The 20,366-nt window shown below is 37.6% G+C and overlaps 1 protein-coding gene across 1 annotated transcript in view; it reads right to left on the bottom strand.

Moving 5' to 3' along the window:
- Window positions 1-337: 337 nt before the first annotated feature.
- Window positions 338-20,366, bottom strand: part of LOC107574210 (ALK tyrosine kinase receptor-like) — a gene marked incomplete at its 5' end in the record, with an annotated part of 84,278 nt that continues 64,249 nt past the window's right edge. Inside the window, 8 exons of the mRNA XM_016260669.1 lie at window positions 338-1,570; window positions 2,863-2,953; window positions 3,404-3,538; window positions 3,711-3,812; window positions 12,829-12,921; window positions 17,882-17,979; window positions 18,813-18,942; window positions 19,033-19,097. Of these exons, the coding sequence (XP_016116155.1) occupies window positions 647-1,570; window positions 2,863-2,953; window positions 3,404-3,538; window positions 3,711-3,812; window positions 12,829-12,921; window positions 17,882-17,979; window positions 18,813-18,942; window positions 19,033-19,097 (1,638 nt within the window). The remainder of the gene's footprint in view (window positions 1,571-2,862; window positions 2,954-3,403; window positions 3,539-3,710; window positions 3,813-12,828; window positions 12,922-17,881; window positions 17,980-18,812; window positions 18,943-19,032; window positions 19,098-20,366) is intronic.

Below are 20,366 nucleotides of genomic sequence, written 5' to 3' on the forward strand. Positions count from 1 at the left end.
GACCAGTTTGCTACATGTTTCAATTCCAACACCATAGCAACAGGTTATCTCATCACCAAAAGTCACCAACACTCACCAGTTTCACACACAGTAGCCATTAGAGTTTTCTGTTATTCTTTACATTTAATGATAGATGAAAACTGTTGCGTTTAAAAGCCAACCAAGTCCAAGAACGAGCAAATGATACATAATGAATGGGGGCAGTTTGCTTTCTGAAGCACACCCATTAATAAGTTACATGACCTCCAAATAATAAATTAACAAATGAATAAATAAACAAGCAGGCAAGCAAACATCAACAAACCCGTTACATTTTTTTTCTCCCCCATTATGGAAAAATATCACTGATATAATATAGTCTTTTTCACAGAATTAGTCCTTGTGAGTGCTTAATCAGTTTTTTTTGTTTCTCAATTGTGGCTTTCAGAAACGCAACAATCTTGTTACTTTATGCAAATGACAATCATTCTGTTTCAGTGACTGACAATCAGATAAAGTTTCTCTAAGTTTCCAGCGCAGAACCTTTCTAGTCCCAGTCTCATGGCTGAGAAGCACAACGATAAAGCACAAAGGGGCTTAGCAAAGCTGGACATAGATGGACAGCACAGTGTTTTGCAAAGTGGGCACTGATAGAGAACGTGCACAGTTACAGAACAGTGGCGTTGTGTCCTTCCATTTTCGGGAGTCTGGAGTCCTGCACTGTACCCATGGTGACCAAAAGCTGTCGGCTGTCCTCAGGGCCGCTAGCCCGAGCCAAAGAGATGGGCCTCTGCTGGCCAGGATGAGGTGGGGGAGGCTGGGGCCCCGGCATGGGCTCCATGGGCAGGCCCTGCTCCTGGTAGCCATACCCGATGTTCCCACACGGGAAGCGCCGTAGTCTGTAGAGTGGAACTGGTGCTAGGGTGGCCGAATCCAGGAGTAAAGGAGTTGGGGCAGGAGGGGGCAAAAGTGGTCGACACAGGCCTTGTTGTTGTTGTTGCTGCTGCTGTTGGTGCTGGAGCTGCTGTTGGTACTGCTGCTGTTTGTGCTGTTGCTGCAGGCCCAGAGCTTTAGCTACTGTCACAGTCCGGCCTGCTTGTTCCTGCCCTTCACCTGGGATCCGTGGACCGCTTGCCTGCCTTTGTGCCTGGGCCTGCTGTCTCTTCTGCTGCTGCTGTAGAAACCACGAGCCATAGGTGGGGTTCCATAGGTTGGTGGGCTTTCCATTATGGCTCTCCTTCTCCGACGGGTGGGCCTGCATGAAGCCCAAATTCACATGCCCTCCATCCTGGATGGTCGCAGAGAAAGGTTTGGCAGCTGGTATGGGAGCAGTGACTACCGGGGGTTGGTGGTGGTGATGGGGATGAGGCTGAGATTGGGGAGCAGGTGGGAGTTTGCTGTCCATGAGAACGGCCTCCCCATCTCTCTTAGGCTGATCGGAGTGGGCGGCAGATGAAGCATCCTCAGTGCCCTGAGGGGTTACAAGCAAGGAGGGGGCCGAAGGGTCTTCGGGACGCATGGGTACCCTCTCCTCTTCTTCAGGGATGGGGCCGTACTCGACAGGCAAAGGCACATTCACCACATCTGGATCCTAGGGGAATTGAAAAGTCTGTTATTTACCTGTGCAGTCAGACTTCCCAGTTTAAACATTGTTGGTGAGGAAGATTAAGATTTTAATGATTGAATAAATGAAAACAAAATAAAATAACACTAAAAAATTCTAACATAATAATAAATAAAAAATGTAAATGCATTTAAAAGATAAGTATCATACCTTATTTGAAATATAATATTTCACACAAATTAAATTAAATTAAAAATGTAATAAAAGTTATAATATAATTGAAAAATTGAAAAAAATGTAATAAAATTGTGGCATAGAGCAGTGGTTCTCAACTGGTTTGGCCATGGGACCCATATTTTCCCATGGTCATCAAGCTGCGACCCACTTATATATATTATATATATATATATATATATAAGCAATTTTATTTATTTTTTTACAAAAATTGTTGACAGTTAAGACTTAAGAATATGACTAATACTGATGAATATACAGCCTCTAAGGCAGGGTTCCTCAAATCTTGCCCTGGAGGGCCAATGCGCTGCAGAGTTTAGTGCCAACCCTGATCAAATTCACCTACCTGTGATTTTATAATGATCTTGAAGACATTGATTAGCATGCTCTAGTGTGTTTGATTAGGGTTAGAGCTAAACTGTGCAGGAAAGTGGATCCTGTGGGCCAGATTTGAGGATCCCTGCTCTAAGGTAAGACTATAAAATAGCAGTCCCGAACTAGTTGGCATGGCATTTTTGGGTTATGGATACAACAGTTACCATGGTGAATACATAATACTAACATGAACTATTAATGAAACATGAAAACTGCTCCGGAATAGAATGAATATCATACCCTCATGCAAATCCTCCCCAGCTAACACATAAAGTACCAGTATTGTGGTTTGTTTCTTTACTTTTACTTCACATGTTGAATGCTCGTAGTTTCTTTTGTGCTTTAGTGAAGTGACATACAGTGTGCTGCCACATTTGCGCGTGCAGTTGAAGACTGCGCACTATGATATACGGTATAACGTCTGACAGGACAGGATAGTTCGTGTTTCTGAGGTGAGAGACTTTTTATTTCATAACAAGTTATGAAAACAGGCTTTATTGACATTAAGCCTGACAAGATCTCATCTGACCGCAAATATTGAATCGGACAGTTTGTTTTTCGCAGGCACTCTTTACTTAAACTGCATACTTTGGCAAATTCCCTGTGCACAGTATACATAATGCATATTGCAATACTGAAATTTGAAAATGCAGCTGCTAACAAACCTGCTGATGCACAGCATTAACAGACAATGTTTTAAGAGGTAGTACCTGCAGACAATAGTCAATCCTCTCCAGAATAGTTGAGAAGTTTGGTCTGTCTTCTGGTTGATGCTGCCAACTCTGTGTCATTACCCGGTACCTATTTTACAAACAAAACAATATTTTTTGTACTTTTCCCTTTCAGTTGTATCTTCACTAAATATTACTGCCTCATTTGAATGAATATAAGTTTTATTAATCTCAGAGATAAAAAATAAGCCTTTTGCAGTTTTGTTTCAATGAGCGGCTCTGCAAGATGGTCCCCAGGTTAGATTAGGAACTTAATTATATCAAAACTCCAGAAGTTTTATTATTATTATTATTATTATTATTATTTTATGAGTTTATTTTCATAGATAGAAATCATACAGCAATGGAAAGGTTAATGAGGACTGAAAAATTGAAAATCAAAATTTATATTCATTAGACAATGACAGATTCTTGACATTTATGAACACAGTTTACTGCTGGCCAACATTTAATATTTGGTTTCTGTTATATGGAGTATACATATAAATATCTTGCATATTTAAATAAAGAGTCCACTCACACTGGCCCGGGGCAGTTCTTGGGTGGGTCCATCCGGCCTCCATTAGTAACAAACTCCAACACCTCTTGGTTACTGCGGCTCGGGTATGGCATATAGCCCAGTGAGAAGATCTCCCACAGCAGAACCCCAAATGACCTGAAAAACAAGTTGAAAGGAGGGAAAGTGAAGAGTAGAGTGAGATGAAAGCATAGTAATTATGTAAAGAAGAATATTCGAGTGTGAAAAAAAACAGTGGGGTTGCAATTGCATATGACAGAACTTGAAGCAAATTAATCTTTTAAATATGTAATTATATTACAGTGCTCACCATGTATCTGTTTTCGAGGTAAAGATTCCCTCCATAAAGGCCTCAGGAGGCATCCATTTGACTGGCAGCATAGCACGGCCTCCTTTCCTGTAATAGCTGGCTCTGTGGAAAAAAACATGCCCAGACAAAAAAAAAAAAAAGATAGACATTGTTATGAATGCCCACAGCAGCAGAGTGGAGTGACTTATTAACTCCAGTCGCGGATCAGAGAGTGAAAAAGCACTGGAAAATGAAAAGAACAGAAATTATATAAAGACAAGATGGCCATTTCTTGTAGCTGATTCATATCCATGTTCTCTGAAGCCTTGACTTGATCCTTGGTCACTAAATTGGTCACTAAATGAAAACTGGGATTAATTGCATGCACATGGCTTGGCCTTGTGTTAAAAGAATAAAAAAGTATTATAAAATAATTACTAAGAGTATTGCTCATGGTAAAGTCGTGGGTGGCTAAATGAACATATTGTACCAATGCCAGTGACAAGTTCATCTTACTTGTTCAATAAAATTACAAGTTTAAGAAGTTACATTTAGCGTTTTTCTAGCTGTTAGTTTGAACTAAAACAGATAAGAGTTATTGGTTCTAGAGTACTCAATTAAGTCAAAAGTCATTTAGTCATTAACTTAATTTGTTATGCTTAATTTATACCTTTATTCATAATATAAAGCAACTTCATAATTCACATAATTACTCACAATTTAACTACATTTTGAAATTAATAGTAATTCTGTCATTAATTGCTCAACCTCATGTCGTTCTAAACCCGTAAACCCATAGACAGCAATATAATTACCACGATCAAGGTCCAGAAACGTAGCAAGGAGATTGGTAAAATAATCCATGTGACATCAGGGGTTCAACCGTAATTGTAAGTTTTTGTTTTTTTTTAACCGTAATTTTATTTTTTACTCAAATTATTTTTGTATTTGAGTAAAAATACTGACTTTATTTAACAATTCGTCTCCTCCGCGTCCCCCTGGTGCCATTTTGGAGAATATCCACTGAACGTAAACAGCGTATGCTATTCTGTGTCAGCTGCGTCACACGGATACGTTGTTTACGTACTCTCGTAGCAAAGTATTCTTGTAGCTTCGTAAAATTACTGTTGAACCCCTGATGTCACATGGATTATTTTACCGATCTCCTTGGTACATTTCTGGACCTTGATCGTGGTAATTACATTGCTGTCTATGGGAGGGTAATTAATGACAGAATTTTTGGGTGAACTAACCCTTTAAGCTTCCTGATTTTAGAAGGGTAAGTTATGGTTAGGGTAGTTAGGTTTATGAAAAGTGACTGACCTAGTTCATTTGAAATTGCTTAATTTGCTTGTGGTAATCTATGGTATAATGGTTTAATTATACATACAGATATTATGGACAAGTTAAGCAAATTTCCTATGATGATTCAGTGAATCATAACAATTGCTTTCCCATCCTTACTGAAGTGAATACAGTAGACATAAGACTGAATGTAGCCACTAAATCCAAGTAGGACATGTTCACAGATAACACCTCCTTATTGGTTCTGGACCAACATTCCTATCAATAAGATTTTAGGGCTAAACTTGGGACATAATGGAATAGTGATATTAGAGGTAGATTATATGAAAACTTAGGTTTAGGTTTTGGCCAATGATTGTTTGTTAAAAATCTTGGTCCAGAACCCAAAAATGATGTTGATCCAGCAAAATGTTCTACTTGAGTAAATCACGTCATGTCCACTGATACCAAGACTGCACCTTAACAGGATTTACACATGTAGAACATATTTAATTCAGATGCAAAGATGCAATTGCAGATGCAAATTTCAGTCAAACTTCACTATGCAGAACATATTCATGACCTGGAAATCATCTGCACTGTGCCTTTGACGCTATATGCAAGATATATTTGCATGCAAGTAAGTGTCATGTAAAGGTAAAGTTGTAGCAGTACCAACACTACATTCACATTTAATTTACACACTTGGCAGACTCTCTTATCCAAAGCAACATACATTGCATTCAAGATGATATGGAAATTAAAAATTATATAAATAGATAAATACATCCTGTCTGCAATTTTCCTGAGCGCAATCTTTCTTGAAGCAGGTCCTAAATTAAATTGTGCCATGAAAATAACTTGTTTTGAATATCTGCAACACTGTTATAACACAGACACTATTTACTTACTATAGTACACTTACTTATAGCACAAGCCAGAACAATTCTGTCATTAATTACTTTTATGTTGTTCCAAACCTGTACGTGTGACTTACTTTTGTAAGTAGAACACAGAAGGAGATATTTCAAATGATGTCTCAGGTTTATCCATATAATGAAAGTTAAGAGTGGTTCAGTTTTGTTTGGACACCAGTGTTCTTCAAAATAACTTAATTTGTCTTCCAGGTTGCATACAGGTTGTACGTAAAGTGTGAGTAAATAAGTATATTGGCAGCCTCACAGAACACCCTAATACTGTGTAGGTGAGTTATACACAGGCAAGCACCACACATTTATAAAACAAAAAATGATATATATATATATATATATATATGGCATATGTTCAAGTATCCATAGGCTCAGTCTCACAGAGAGTTAACTGTGGCATTTGACAAAAAACACAATTGTGGAATATGACATTAAGTATCGATCCACTCTGTGGTTTCTGATGTCACGTACAAGATGGTTTTGAAACCCCAACTTCTAGCTGTCTTAGTAATCCCACTTACATCACAATGGTAGGACAAGGGCAGTTTGAATCATTATGCAACGAGTGTCAGATCAGGGCATCGTAGATGTAGAGGCCGGATGGGAATACTTAGTGACAAATCATGCTGACTCCAACATGCGGGAACAAGGGGCCAAATTCTGCCTCAGGAATAAATTTGACCCAAGTGCATGAACAAAGAAATACTGTGAAATGCATTTTTACTTTTGCGGAGGCGTAAGTCATGTCTGGATATAAGTATTCAAGTTTTCATTAATACTATGCATTTTCGTAAATTCTTATGCAAGTGCACACATATATTAGCTATATACTTGTGTTATATATATATATAAATACTTTATAGCTTTACTGAATGCTGTATCCGAGTCTTATCTGAAGACATATTCTTCACATTTCTCATAGTGTGATAACTGTGAGTCTGAAACAATTTTCTTCATCCAGAGCTGATGTTATCAAGATCTAGTTCCAATATCTGACCCTCTGCTGACAACAGTGAAAAATAAATAAAGTGAGAGAGAAAGAAAAAAAGAGAGACAAATTGGTCTTGTTTTTTTGCCATCAGCTACCCTGAGGTTGCTAAAGCAATATTCTTGGGTGTGTGTATTATGCTGAGCATTTATAACAAAAAGAAAACAAGGCTGAAGCTAAAAAGATATACTGGCCACTATCTCCAAATCAATAGCATTTGCACTTTTGTCAAAATCTTGATGATGCTGGTCTTTTCGAGCTCTGGATCTATATAGTCTAGCTTGTGGCTTGCTGGGGTTGTGGCAGCGAGGCCTGTTCTACCTCCCTCAGGAAAATACACCTCACATACTATCATAACACTCATGTTTCCACCAATCTCAGCCATGCTTCGATCTCGCATGCCGGGACTCAAGGGAAACCAACAATGAAACCCTTTGAAGTATGAAATCAAGAAGAACACAAAACCTTTGTATCGCTACTGACTATATAGTCCCTAGTGGGATGGATTGCTGCCACAGGCGAGGAGATTGAGGAAAGAAGATGAGGCAGGGGAAGCAAAGTTTGGGATGGTGAAGTTCATAAACTCAATTTAAGAGATAAATCAAAATATCTTCATGACTATATTTGTATTTTGAATGTCAGATAATAAAAAAAGAGTTATGTGAATGGCTGTATCTTTCTCATTCTAGACAGCATATTATTGGGCAAAAGAATCTGTGTGGTGCAACACGAGTCACCAATATTTTTAGTCCATTTCCTAGAAATAACAGCTGAAAATTTTAAATGTGAATACCCATTATATACAGTACATGACTTCAAAACCGACAATAACTACACGACACAAAACTCTAATTTTAATCCATGTGGCCTTTAACGAAACCGTACAATTAGTCTGATTTAGGATCAAGGTGTTTCAGGGAGTTTACAGGACACTCTTGTGTTCAAAAACAGCAAAACAGAACAGAATGCAACAAACAGGGATTTTAATTTTCAGACAATAAGTATGCTCAATATCAATTTAGTGCTCAAAGCTCTCATAGTCCTCACAAACCAATGAATCATGCAAAAAACAGGAACATTGCTCACAACAAACATTTGGACTCCAACAGTAACCGTCTTAAAATTGATTTTTAAATGTGAATTACTTATATTTTTTGTAATTATAACTTTTAAAAAAAAAATGTCAACTTCACTAATTGTTTGTTGGGAGACTAGTCCACCATCCTGACTTATCCCTAGTGATAATGAAACGCTGTCAAAAATTGAAGAAACCACTAGAATAAACTATGTCCATTAAAATTGACATCTCAGCATCCTCAACTCTCAGAGGATGAGATAAAATATTCATGCAAACCTCCATTGTAATTCTCCCTATCTCCAATCACGTTTTCCATTTTCCTCACAGCTCTGAACTCCTGCGCTGTCGGCAGAGCTCAGCGGGAAAATGCAAGAAACATCTACATCAGCAATTAGAGCGCACTTTTATGGCAACACTCCGGAGGGAGAGTCCACCATCCTGACTTATCCCTAGTGATAATGAAACGCTGTCAAAAATTGAAGAAACCACTAGAATAAACTATGTCCATTAAAATTGACATCTCAGCATCCTCAACTCTCAGAGGATGAGATAAAATATTCATGCAAACCTCCATTGTAATTCTCCCTATCTCCAATCACGTTTTCCATTTTCCTCACAGCTCTGAACTCCTGCGCTGTCGGCAGAGCTCAGCGGGAAAATGCAAGAAACATCTACATCAGCAATTAGAGCGCACTTTTATGGCAACACTCCGGAGGGAGTAAAACAATGCTCCATCTTTTCCCCTTAGATTTCCTCTGGCTAATAATACCCTTCTTTCACCAGCTAAGTGAGCCATTTTCAGACACATGTTCCAGTAGCGGTTGGGAGGCAGTTAAGCTCACAACTCCTTTCACTTCTTCACAGCAGATTCACACTAGTGCCAAATTATGTATCTCTCTAAAGACAGTCTATAGCTTATGTGTTATGTATCCGGTCCATGAACTTCCGTCTGCTAGCCATCAGAGGTCACCCTTTCCATTTTCATTGACTTTCGCACTACACACTGTTGCTTATCACCCCGGACTACATATCCCATCATTCATTACACTGATTGCACACAGTACTGATTGCACACAGCTGTTTCATATCACTCACTCACTATTTAACACTCATTCTCACTACTTTCTAACTGCCGAGTATTGTTTAGCGCTTATCGTTTTGATAGCTACACTTCGGAGCCTGTTTAGTTTCCCTGCCTTAGCTTAGTCTGCCTCGTCTGTTTTCTTGGTTTCTGATCTTTGCCTGTTTTCCTGGATTTATCCCTCTAGTCTCGCCCTTGTGATTCTGTTCGCCGATCGTTGACCTATGCTAGCCCTAGGACTATTCTTGTGTCTTGCCCACCATATACCTGTTTGCCACTGTTCGACCCTGCCTGTGTTTCTGACCTCCTCTGCTTTTAATAAAGCTTGCACATGGATCCGCACGTCCCACGTATTGTCAGCCCCGTAACAATATGAAGACTGGATTTTGTTGGTTGTAATACAACACCACATGGCTTTATTACCTATTCTGATATGTAAGACAAAGTGACTGACTGATTGACTGAATGATTGATTCTCAGTGATATAGAAGGCAACTTAAGATTTCGTTGTTGTTGACCTAAAATTAACTTGACAGTCACTGTGCTTTTTCGCATTATAGAAAAAAGCAGCTGTGACATTTTGATAATAGCTCCTTTTGTGCACCTTCCACAGAAAAAAAGTAAAGAGTTTTGAGTGACACTTAACTTTATTCTGAACTTTTAAGTTCAGAATATTAGCCTACTGCTATATGCGCACTGCACAATATAAAGAGTAATTATGGGTAAAGAGGGACAAATGATAAAGTGGGACAGTTAAGCTTGAATATGAATTTAACTTTGAGGGACCAACAACCAAATTACAACCGCCAGCAGGAAAGTCAATGGTAGGGAAAATTATGTAGTTTTACTACTTTAAAAAGATGTGCCTCAGTTCACTTATTTTTTTGTAAATGTCACATATCATGTTTCATGATGTGAAATGTATCTGAAAATTCGAAAGTGATTACAAAAAAAAATAAAAATAAGTACAGGCTCCTCTCTGGCTTGTTTAAGACGAAAAAATTAAAAATGAGTCCCAATATACCATTATTCTGGGATTTTATCAGAAGAGGTCTTTCAATGTTCCTCTCTGTTTTTAAAACAATAGAATGTTGACAATAAAATAACATTTCATATTTTGCATAATTCAGCAAGTGCTGTCTAGTTATGATCACATAAATAAATCCTGTTAATTTCCATTTCATGAATTCAGAAAATGTAGATGTTACACTAAGTACACTGGCTGTGTTCGAAATGGCATACTTGCTTACTGCTTACTGCCCAGTACACAGTGCATACTGCCTACAATTTTTTTTAAGAATAGTGTGTGAAACAGTACACAATAAGCAATAAATGTTTCAGAGTAGTATGCTTAAGTGCTGTCACATGACAACCTTGACAGCTGTGCTGAATTAATGTTCAGTGTTTGTTACCTTAGAAACAAATGAGCTAACTGTTCTTTTTACAAAGGCTTGTTAATAAGGGTTCATACTAGTAAACAATGCTATATTGCCCAATTGAACTCATCTCATAATTGATTAACTTTACATATTGGACAGAACTAAATCAACACTGAGCTGTCTTTATTGATATTTTTGGTAGTTACACTCTAAGTGGCGATATATTAACAAGCGATATATTCTAGTTACACTAAGTGCAAATAATGATCAATTCGGTTTACAATAAAATAGCAGCATTTTCTTTAGCAACAGGAGTGTACATAATAGTTAGGTGGAAGCTATTTATACCTCAATATTGTAGTACATTATAAAACAGTATGCAATAACATATTGAGTGTAAATTATCATACCTGTATATATAAATTGTATTAGATGAATGACACTTTATTGGGACAACAACCTACCTAAAGCATACACAACACTGTATTATTGAGGCGTTTTATTTCCACTTTTCAAATATTTACTTAATTTTTATTCTGATCTGGTATATGATGGGAAAAGGAGAAGCATGAGTTTGAAAAAGCGAACAGCTCACATTTTACTTGCTGCGCCACTGATACTTCGGAAATACGTGTCTTTTGCAGTGCTGTTAATCACAGCCAGGCATTGGTGGGCGGAGTTAATGTAAATAGCCTCTGCCAACAAATTGGTCTATTTGTCCTTAGAGTAATACACTCCATTTCTTTTTAGAGCTGCTTGACAGTGGAATTGCATTTTGTTTGCATAATTGGAATATTTTTATTTATATATTATATTGCTGTAATATTATTATTATTATTATTTAATATATTTGAAAGAATCTGTACTGTTTAAAGCGCTATAAAGATAAAGGTGATGTCATTTGATGATCGGAAACGTGCTGTAGAGATTAAAGTACAATTTATGTCCTACTAACAATACTGTTTTTAGATACACAGCGATAGTTTGTAGTTTACATGTATATGTACGTATATATGTACAAATACAAGTGTTAGATCTATAATTACTATTCCCCACCTCCAGTTCACTCATGCGTTTGAAGATGAAACGTCACATGGAATGCATTGCATTCTGGGAAACAGTATCCCATGCAGCGTCTTCAGATGCATACATCACATTTCAGCCAAAGTAGCAAGTAATCCGGGCATTCCATGCATACAGAAAATTCACATTACTATTCAAAGTGTACACACAGCATACTGCAATATAGTATGGTAGTATGCCAGTTATATTTAGCAGATTCTGGCAAATATAGTAGGTCATCCAGGTATTACATGCATACAGAAAATTTGCATACTATGCACAGCATACATACTGGATACTGCAGAAATAGTAAGAGTAGTATAATAGTATGGCATTTCGAACACAGCCACTGCCTTGCAAAAGTTTTTTTTTTTCTCTTATGCTCATAAAGGTTGCATTTATTTGATAAAAAATACAGAAAAAAATAATATTGGGAAATATGATTACGATTTAAAATAAGAGTTTTCCATTTTAATATACTTTAAAATATAATTTATTCCTGTGAGTCAAAGCTGAATTTTCATCAGCCATTACTCCAATCTTCAGTGTCACAGGATCCTTCAGAAATCATTCTAATACAGTATGCTGATTTATTATCAATGTTGGAAACAGTTGTGCTGCTTAAGATTTTGTATTTTGTTTTATTTTTTCAGGATTCTTTGATGAATTATAAGTTAAAAAGAACAGCATTTATTCAAAATAAATGCAGCCCTGCTGAGCATAAGAGACTTCTTAAATAATAATAATAATAAACATTAAAAATCTTTCTGATCCCAAATGTTTGCACAGCCGTGTATACTATACGAGTGTTTTGGTAGTATGTTTTGTCTAACATAGCCATGGTTTATTTCTGAGAGCGAGTGAGTGCACGAGAGAGAATGTTTGACCAGTGTTAACCCACAGGTAAACATCAGTATAAATTATAAGGAAATATAAATCTACCCTTTGAATTAGCTGAGCGCTTACTAAATAATTTTGCTTGGCTCTTGCCTTAAAATGAGAAATATGTTGATAAAAGCTCTCAAATGGGTTTTCAGAATGAGATATACGCTTTCATCTTTTCTCAACTGAAATACTGTGGAGGGAAAAAAACAGTCTTTCATATTTTATGGCCAACTGAATATTGAATATAAACATGGATGCAAAATAAAACTGTCATGTTTTTTTTTTTTTTTTCAAATATGAGTCTGCCATCTCTAATTTCTGTGGGCTGGTGCTTGTAAATTAAATTAAATTCAATTCAATTCACTTTTTTGTTTTGTTTATACTTTTTGTGTACCTGTCAGATGATATTAAGGTGAATTATGAGATGATGCCATGCTGAAATATGTAGCGTACCTGTAGATGTCTCTGGCCATGCCAAAGTCACCAATCTTGGCCACCCTCCCTGGACCTTTGCAAGTCAGAAGACAATTCCTGGCAGCAATATCCCTGTTAAGAATAAAGAGTGATTATTCTGACGGTCAGATTCCGAAGACAGACACATTTACCTAAAATATCCATTACAAAAAAATATCCAGTATCACAGTTTATCTTGTGCTGGTTATGCTGTCCCTTGTTTCTCCTGTACTATTTATTGTTTTTTCTACCATGGATTTTCATTTTGTTTTTGTGAAATATATTAAAGAAAGCTGCATTTAGATCACTCTCTCCTTGTTTTTCCTTGTTACCCACCAGGACACATATTTTATGCTAAGAAATATTTTCAGTAACTTAAGCTTTGCTAGCTTAAAATCTTTAACATTGTTCAGCAACAATGTTGTGATATGAAATTGTTTCCAGTCCTGTTACTGTAAATAACCTTCTTGCAAATGCAGGTATGTTACCAATTTGGCAAACTAATTAGCTAAATATTTCTACACTCTAATAATTCTAGTCATAAATGTTCAATTATGCCTATTGTCTAATTACTGATGTCCACTTTAGGAGTTATTCGACACCATTGCGAGATGCTGTTCACACATACAATATTTAGAGCATGCAAAATGAATGACACCCCATCTACATTTCCAGCAATGCAAAGATAGAACACTCCAATTATAAACAATGAACCTGTCAACGCTGCAGGTGTTTGAAACACAGTTAAACACAAACTGTGTCTGTATAATAGACAGCTGTACGATGGGAACATTCTAGCGTCAGTGGCCTATAGATAGACTCTTGTCAATCTCTAAGCTGATTAAGTCAACAACACACACTAATTAACAGTACTTCTTTCTTTCTTTCTTTCTTTCTCATGTATCCAATTTTCCCATCTCAGGATTTTCCTTTTACAGTGTTGTGTCTATGTATTGATTCGATGATAGAAGTGCATACTATATGGGGCAGTCGTGGTCTAATGGTTAGAGAGTCGGCCTTGTAATCCGAAGGTTGTGGGTCTGAGTCTCAGGTCCGGCAGAAATTGTTGGTGGGGGAAGTGAATAACCAGCTCTCTCTCTTCCACCCTCAATACCATGACTGAGGTGAGACCCTTGAGCAAGGCACTGGCTCCCCGGGTGCCACAGCAATATGGCTGCCCACTGCTCCGGGTGTGTGATTGAACTGCTTTTGTAGTTTTAATAATCAATTTATTTGTTCACTACTGTGTGTGTGCGCTTGGATGAGTTAAATGCAGAGCACAAATTCCGAGTATGGGTCATCGTACTTGGCCACACGTCACTTCACTTCACTTTATAGTTAACTAAGATCACATGTTTGGTGCCTGCAATTTTAATTAACTAACTCTGTTACATATTAATATTATAAGAATCTTGAAGGTTCTTTTTGTAACAATTTAATTTTGTATAAAAATCACATTGCTAAAAGACATAGGGCCCTAATTTAACGATCGAAGCGAATGGTATATATATATATATATATATATATATATATATATATAGTATATAGCCTAAATATATTACGCTATTATATAGTAGGCTATTATAATAGCATTATAAAGTGGTTCAATGCATTATATTGTGGGTTTTTTTGTCACAGATCGGACTATTTTTTCGGATAAGCAAGAAAAAAATGAAGGGTTTTTGACATAGGCTAATTTTATGTGTATACGCAACTCGGTATTTCCTCGCTGTCTGAAACACGTCTCTATGCTTGTACGCGCTTTGAATATATATATATATATATATATATATATATATATATAGTATATAGCCTAAATATATTAGGCTATTATATAGTAGGCTATTATAATAGCATTATAAAGTGGTTCAATGCATTATATTGTGGGTTTTTTTGTCACAGATCGGACTATTTTTTCGGATAAGCAAGAAAAAAATGAAGGGTTTTTGACATAGGCTAATTTTATGTGTATACGCAACTCGGTATTTCCTCGCTGTCTGAAACACGTCTCTATGCTTGTACGCGCTTTGATTGTGTGCGAGAACAGCGCGCGAGTAACGATTTGAGCTCTATTTTGTTTATTCTTCTTGTGGTTTAAAATTGCTTGTACGTGTAAATTGGAAATTAATCTGCGAATCACGCAGATTAATCACCGAACTGTAGGGTCTCATCCGTACGTATTACGGATCAACTGCAATCCGTATAACTCCTAATATGTGACAGATCAGAGCAATCTTTCATTTACTTATTTAGTGCGTCCCTGTGTGTGTAATAAGCAAAGTGTATGCACGTTGTGAACCCGCCTATGGGTGCATATTACTAACGCGCTCTTTAAATAACAAAGAAAAAAATAGACCAGGTTTGAGTTGAACACACCTCGTTTTCAGACCAGCATGCCCATGGGCGCACAAATGGGCGCAAATACATTTGCTATTTAAACAACTCGGCACAGGACGGGAAAATGAGAACTGCGTTGGGCTGAAGCTAGCAAAAACACTTGCGCCGTGCCTTGCGCCGCATTGCGCCGGAGGCTCCTCCGTCGAATCCGCCGCCTCTGCTCACTCTAGCCCTCCGGCCGTTCCTCACTCTTGCCCCCGGCCTCTGCTCACTGGGCCGCCGCCCCTCACTCTAGGCCACCGTGTGTGACGTTGTGTTTCGTTGTGAAAGCGAAACTACTTTGTTTGGCCTTCCAAAAATGGACACGACTAGAAATCAGTGGTTAAGTTGTATTTACAACACTGTTCCAGAACACTTCAACCCAAATATTAAGATGTGTGCAGCACATTTTATGGAGGACCGTTTTCTGATCCTGGGAGAGTAGACTACAATGCCGGCAGTTCTGACTCAAAGACTGTAAGTAAGTTTTTTATATTTAAAGAGTTTTTATATTTTTTATATTTAAAGCGAGTTTTTTGGGCAGTGTAGAGTAGGGCTTGTTGTTTGTCATTTCTCCGATCACAAATGCAGACATGGATTTATGTTTATGCGGCGCGATGCAACGCGACACGTAAAAAGACAGCACAAGTCATTATAATCCGTAATTATGTCCCCACTGGATGCAACAAATGCCTCGTTTATAATGGGTTTTCATGTTTTTGAATCATTGCTCCGGCCTGACAGGGCATCACAGTATGGTAGGGGCGCAACATTTCTGTCACACACTTGAGGTATTTGGCCAATCAGAGCACACCTCGCTTTTTTAGAACGATGAGCTTTGTAAAAATCGACGCGTTTCAGAAAGGCGGGGCATAGAGGAGAAAAAATAATGTACAGTATGTAGAAAATAATGTGTTTTTTTAACCTTAAACCGCATAAACACATTTCATTACACCAAATACACAAAATAATGTTCTTTTTAGCAGCATCATATGACCCCTTTAAAAGATCACTGTCCAAGAACACAGGGTAGAGGCAGATACGTTCTGGATTCTGAAGTCTAAGAGAAGTTGGTGAAGACGATGCTGAGCTGGAAGCCTTCAAAGGACCCCTAAGCCTTGTCTTTGCTTTCATCAAAAACCTTCTGCATCAAACCCCGTTCTCTCTCATCAACAAAACGTCAGCAACTCTGTTCAGGACTCTCTTTTAAACAGGCGAGATATGCAAGTATCAAACATTTGCCTCATTAATTGAGACACTAAGTATAATTTACCCCATTTTTACAAAGGTGTGTTTGGATTAAGAAACTGATGTTTCCTTCAGGCTGTAGATCTGCTGAATTCCAAATTCTGCTATAACTTCATACTTTTATTCTCTACTATGCTTCAGCTTTAACCCTCTTCCTATACCATACTCTCTCTCTCTCTCTCTGTGTGTGTGTGTGATTGTTTGGTATTTCCTACATTATGGGGACCAAACGTCCCCACATAGGCTAGTGATACCAGTAAATTTTGATCTTGTAGGGACATTTCTTGGTTCCCGTGAGGAAAAGAGTTTATAAATCGTACAAAATACAAAATGAAGTTTTTTGAAAATCTGAAAATGCAGAAAGTTTTGTGTGAAGGGTAGGTTTAGAGGTAGGGTTAGGGTAAGGGTGTTGAAATTATAGTTTGTACACTAGAAAAACCACTAGAATAGTGTTAGAATAGTTTTAATGTAGTCAATTAAGTCTTGTTTATACTGTATCACACATGAGGCTGTTTGCTGTTCTGCTCATAACTGGAGTCCCTAATCATGCCAATCAAAGCTATATGCTATTAAAAGTGTGTTGGATGAGTATTAGGACATTATTATCAATGGCCAAGAGAGTATTATTCTACTATAGACGTTCTCAAGAAACATCCGCTAGATGAGTGTTGGCGGGCATGTCTAAGACTGATTCTGTCAGGAATCCCCCAGAGCAGTTACTTGATCCAAATACTTTTATTGATCATAATTAATTAAATATTTTTTTCCCCTTTTGGGCTAATTTGCTACAGTGCTGTGGCCAAAAAGGCAACAAAGTGGTGTACAGTTATGAGGACATCTTGATTTACAACTTATGAGGAAATCTTGATCTGCAAGACTATTCTTGTTTCTTTTTGAAGGTCATGTCATGATTCCATGTTTCCAATTGCATGTACTATTTGAAGGCATTTGGTATTGCACACCCAGTATCTGACAGCAATGGATTACACCTGTATGCTAAAAAAAGAAAAGAAAAATAAATCCTCAGAAAAGGGCAAAACGATCAATCCCTCTGGGTTTTGACCAAAAAGTTGAAGCTGAACACAAAGGCCCAGATACATTTTAACTCAGTGAGGAACTTCAGTAGGGTACAATATAGGTACCGCAGATGGGTAAGCGCCTCAGCGTCCCTGTTCTATACCGGGATTGATGACCATACTGCTTATGTAGCATAAATGAGCTCTAAGTGGATTCATTTTTCATCCCATTCTGGATAAGAGTGTCAAAAGGAAATAGAACTCCCAGTGCAGGTATGAGAGGGAAGCAGAACTCCTAAACAGAGTCAGGAGCACTGAATTTGTGCTGACTTCAGGAAAAAAAGCAGATCATCCATCTGTTGTTAAATTGATCTGTAATGTGTGTAGGTGTGTTGGGTTGTCAGTAATTATACCTGTGGATGAACTGGTTCTCTTCTAAGTACTGGCAGCCACGGGCGATGTCTCTGGCAATGTTGAGAAGATCTACCATGGTTAGACTTGAGGGATGCTCCTGGAAAACATTACAGAAAATCAGAATGCTGGGTATTCCCTTGTGAAAGAGTAGTACAATTTAGCAAAGTTTCAAAACTAATACTCATTAATATACTTACATAATATACTTAAAATAATATACTTAAGTGCAAACAGAATGTAATGTCTTTGAATACATAATTGCATGCTATTTACAATTAAATTCACATCTATTATAATTTAAATATATATATATATATATATATATATATATATATATATGTAATTTCCTAATTAATTATATAGTCTTTGAAATACCATTAATGCCACTGCTATTGACATTTAAATATAATATAATATAATATAATATAATATTAACTTTAAAAATAATACCAAGTGACACTAACATACTACAGTTAAAATTATAATCAAGTACTTTAGTATGTTAGTCAGCACATCAGAATAAGTTTAATTCTTTATAGCCTGAGAAAGGATTATTAAAACATGATGGTTTAAATTGTACTGCAATGTAACATTTTTAATTTGACATTATTATAAACTAAACATTACTTAAGTGTGTTAACAAACAAACATGAAAGTGTACTTTAAGTACACTTAAGTGGCCTTTTATTTCATTAATATTATATTATCTGCAAGTACAGTAATTTTATTATTATTATTATTATTATTATTATTATTATTATTATTTAATAACAACAAAACCAAATCAATAGTCCAAAAGCAAAGTAATACACAAACTAATAATGAAAAAGAAGCCAAAAACTAATTAAAAATAACTTAATGAGATTAATGCAATATAAGACTCTGTGACTCTCTCTCTCTCTCTCTCTGTGTGTGTGTGTGTGATCTTACTAGTCTTGGTCTAGTTTCCCTCAGGAAGCTTTTGAGATCCCCTCCAGCCATCAATTCCAGCAGAATGAAGCGAGGCAGAGTTTGCAGACTCACCCCGATACACCGCACAATGTTTTGGTGGCTAAACTTGCTGTCAGAGGAATAGAAATAGAAATGTGGTATCTTTGCTATAAATTAGCCTATGAAATGATGTAGCCTATCTTGTGTTTAACATTTTTACCTGATTATGAGAGCTTCCATGAGAAAATCCAGTTCGTCCTGCTCAGAGCACACCTCAGGAAGGGTCTAATAAAATAATAATTTAATAATAAAATCTATGCAAACCATTAAATCACTGGCCCTGCCCCCAGACCTGTATGTCATCTTACATTTCATACAGTTGACTGTTGACAAATATGAGGCAGGGCAACAACTCCATAAATGCAGTTATGACCTACAATTCAAGATATTGGGACAAAAAATGCCCCCGTATGAGTTTTTGTCTCATATTTATATCACGATAAGCGATATCACACGAGCAGCGACAGCAGTATCACACAAGTGCTGTTTCCCTTTCATGGGAACTTCAAACTGCATCCTCTAGGGGTCGCTATGGGGAACGCCTCGTCGTGACCCGTGTCTGAAGCATACATTGAAAAAACACCAACTCGTTGGCCGGCGACAGCCATGATGTCACTACCATTCTACACATCATACTCTTCTTCGTCTTCATTGACTGTTTTGTTTGAAGCGTGCATTTCTGTGGTAAGAGCGATCTCTATTTATCTCATTATGGCGAGCACTAGCAAAGCATTTAAGGATGTGTGTATCCGTGTTGACGTTGTTTAACATCTGATGACACACACGATCTATGCGTTGTTTTGTTTGGGCAAAGAGCACGCACGCGATGTCTCCGAGGGGGCAATCGGCATGCACTGCGAGCGTTTTAAAAAAAAAAAAAATAAATAAATAAAATAAATTGCTCCGCTCTCGTTTGTCTCTCTTTTCGAGGAAAGAGGGGCAGCCATCTGCTTCCCGCGATCCAGGACCCACCCCTGCTGAGGCATGGAAGGGAATGAGCTCGTGGGGATCGCAGGTGGATCTGGCCGATGAGTTTGAAGGGGGGTTTTCCCTTTCGTGATCGTCGGCTGTGCATGAGAGTGAGCCGCTGGAGGATGATGTTATTTCATTAACATTGTCTGATTCAGGGGCCATTGCTCCTGCGTATGATGAGCTCTTGGGAATTATGGATCGCGCCACGGCGAGGCTTTACTTGCCGTGAAGCGGGCGTAAAAGTGACGTCGCGAAATATCTCGATGAACGTAATTTTTCGGGCCATAAACCCTCTAGCTCAGGTGACCCTTCCTTTCTTCCTGTTTTTTCATATAAAGATTGTGAAGGAATGGAAGAGGCCGTTTTCTTCACGCATCCATCGATTCCAGCATACAAGTTATGTCAACATCGATGCGATGCGCAAAGGCGGTTATGAGAAGATGCCCCTATAGAGAGCCGCTAGCCAGCTATCTCTCTATGGATGAGATGTCCTCTAAGACTCCCCTCCTTGACATCTCGCTC

The sequence above is a fragment of the Sinocyclocheilus grahami genome, unplaced genomic scaffold (assembly GCF_001515645.1).
Source record: "Sinocyclocheilus grahami isolate Dianchi unplaced genomic scaffold, SAMN03320097.WGS_v1.1 scaffold2146.1, whole genome shotgun sequence".
NCBI classification, from domain to species: Eukaryota; Metazoa; Chordata; class Actinopteri; order Cypriniformes; family Cyprinidae; genus Sinocyclocheilus; species Sinocyclocheilus grahami.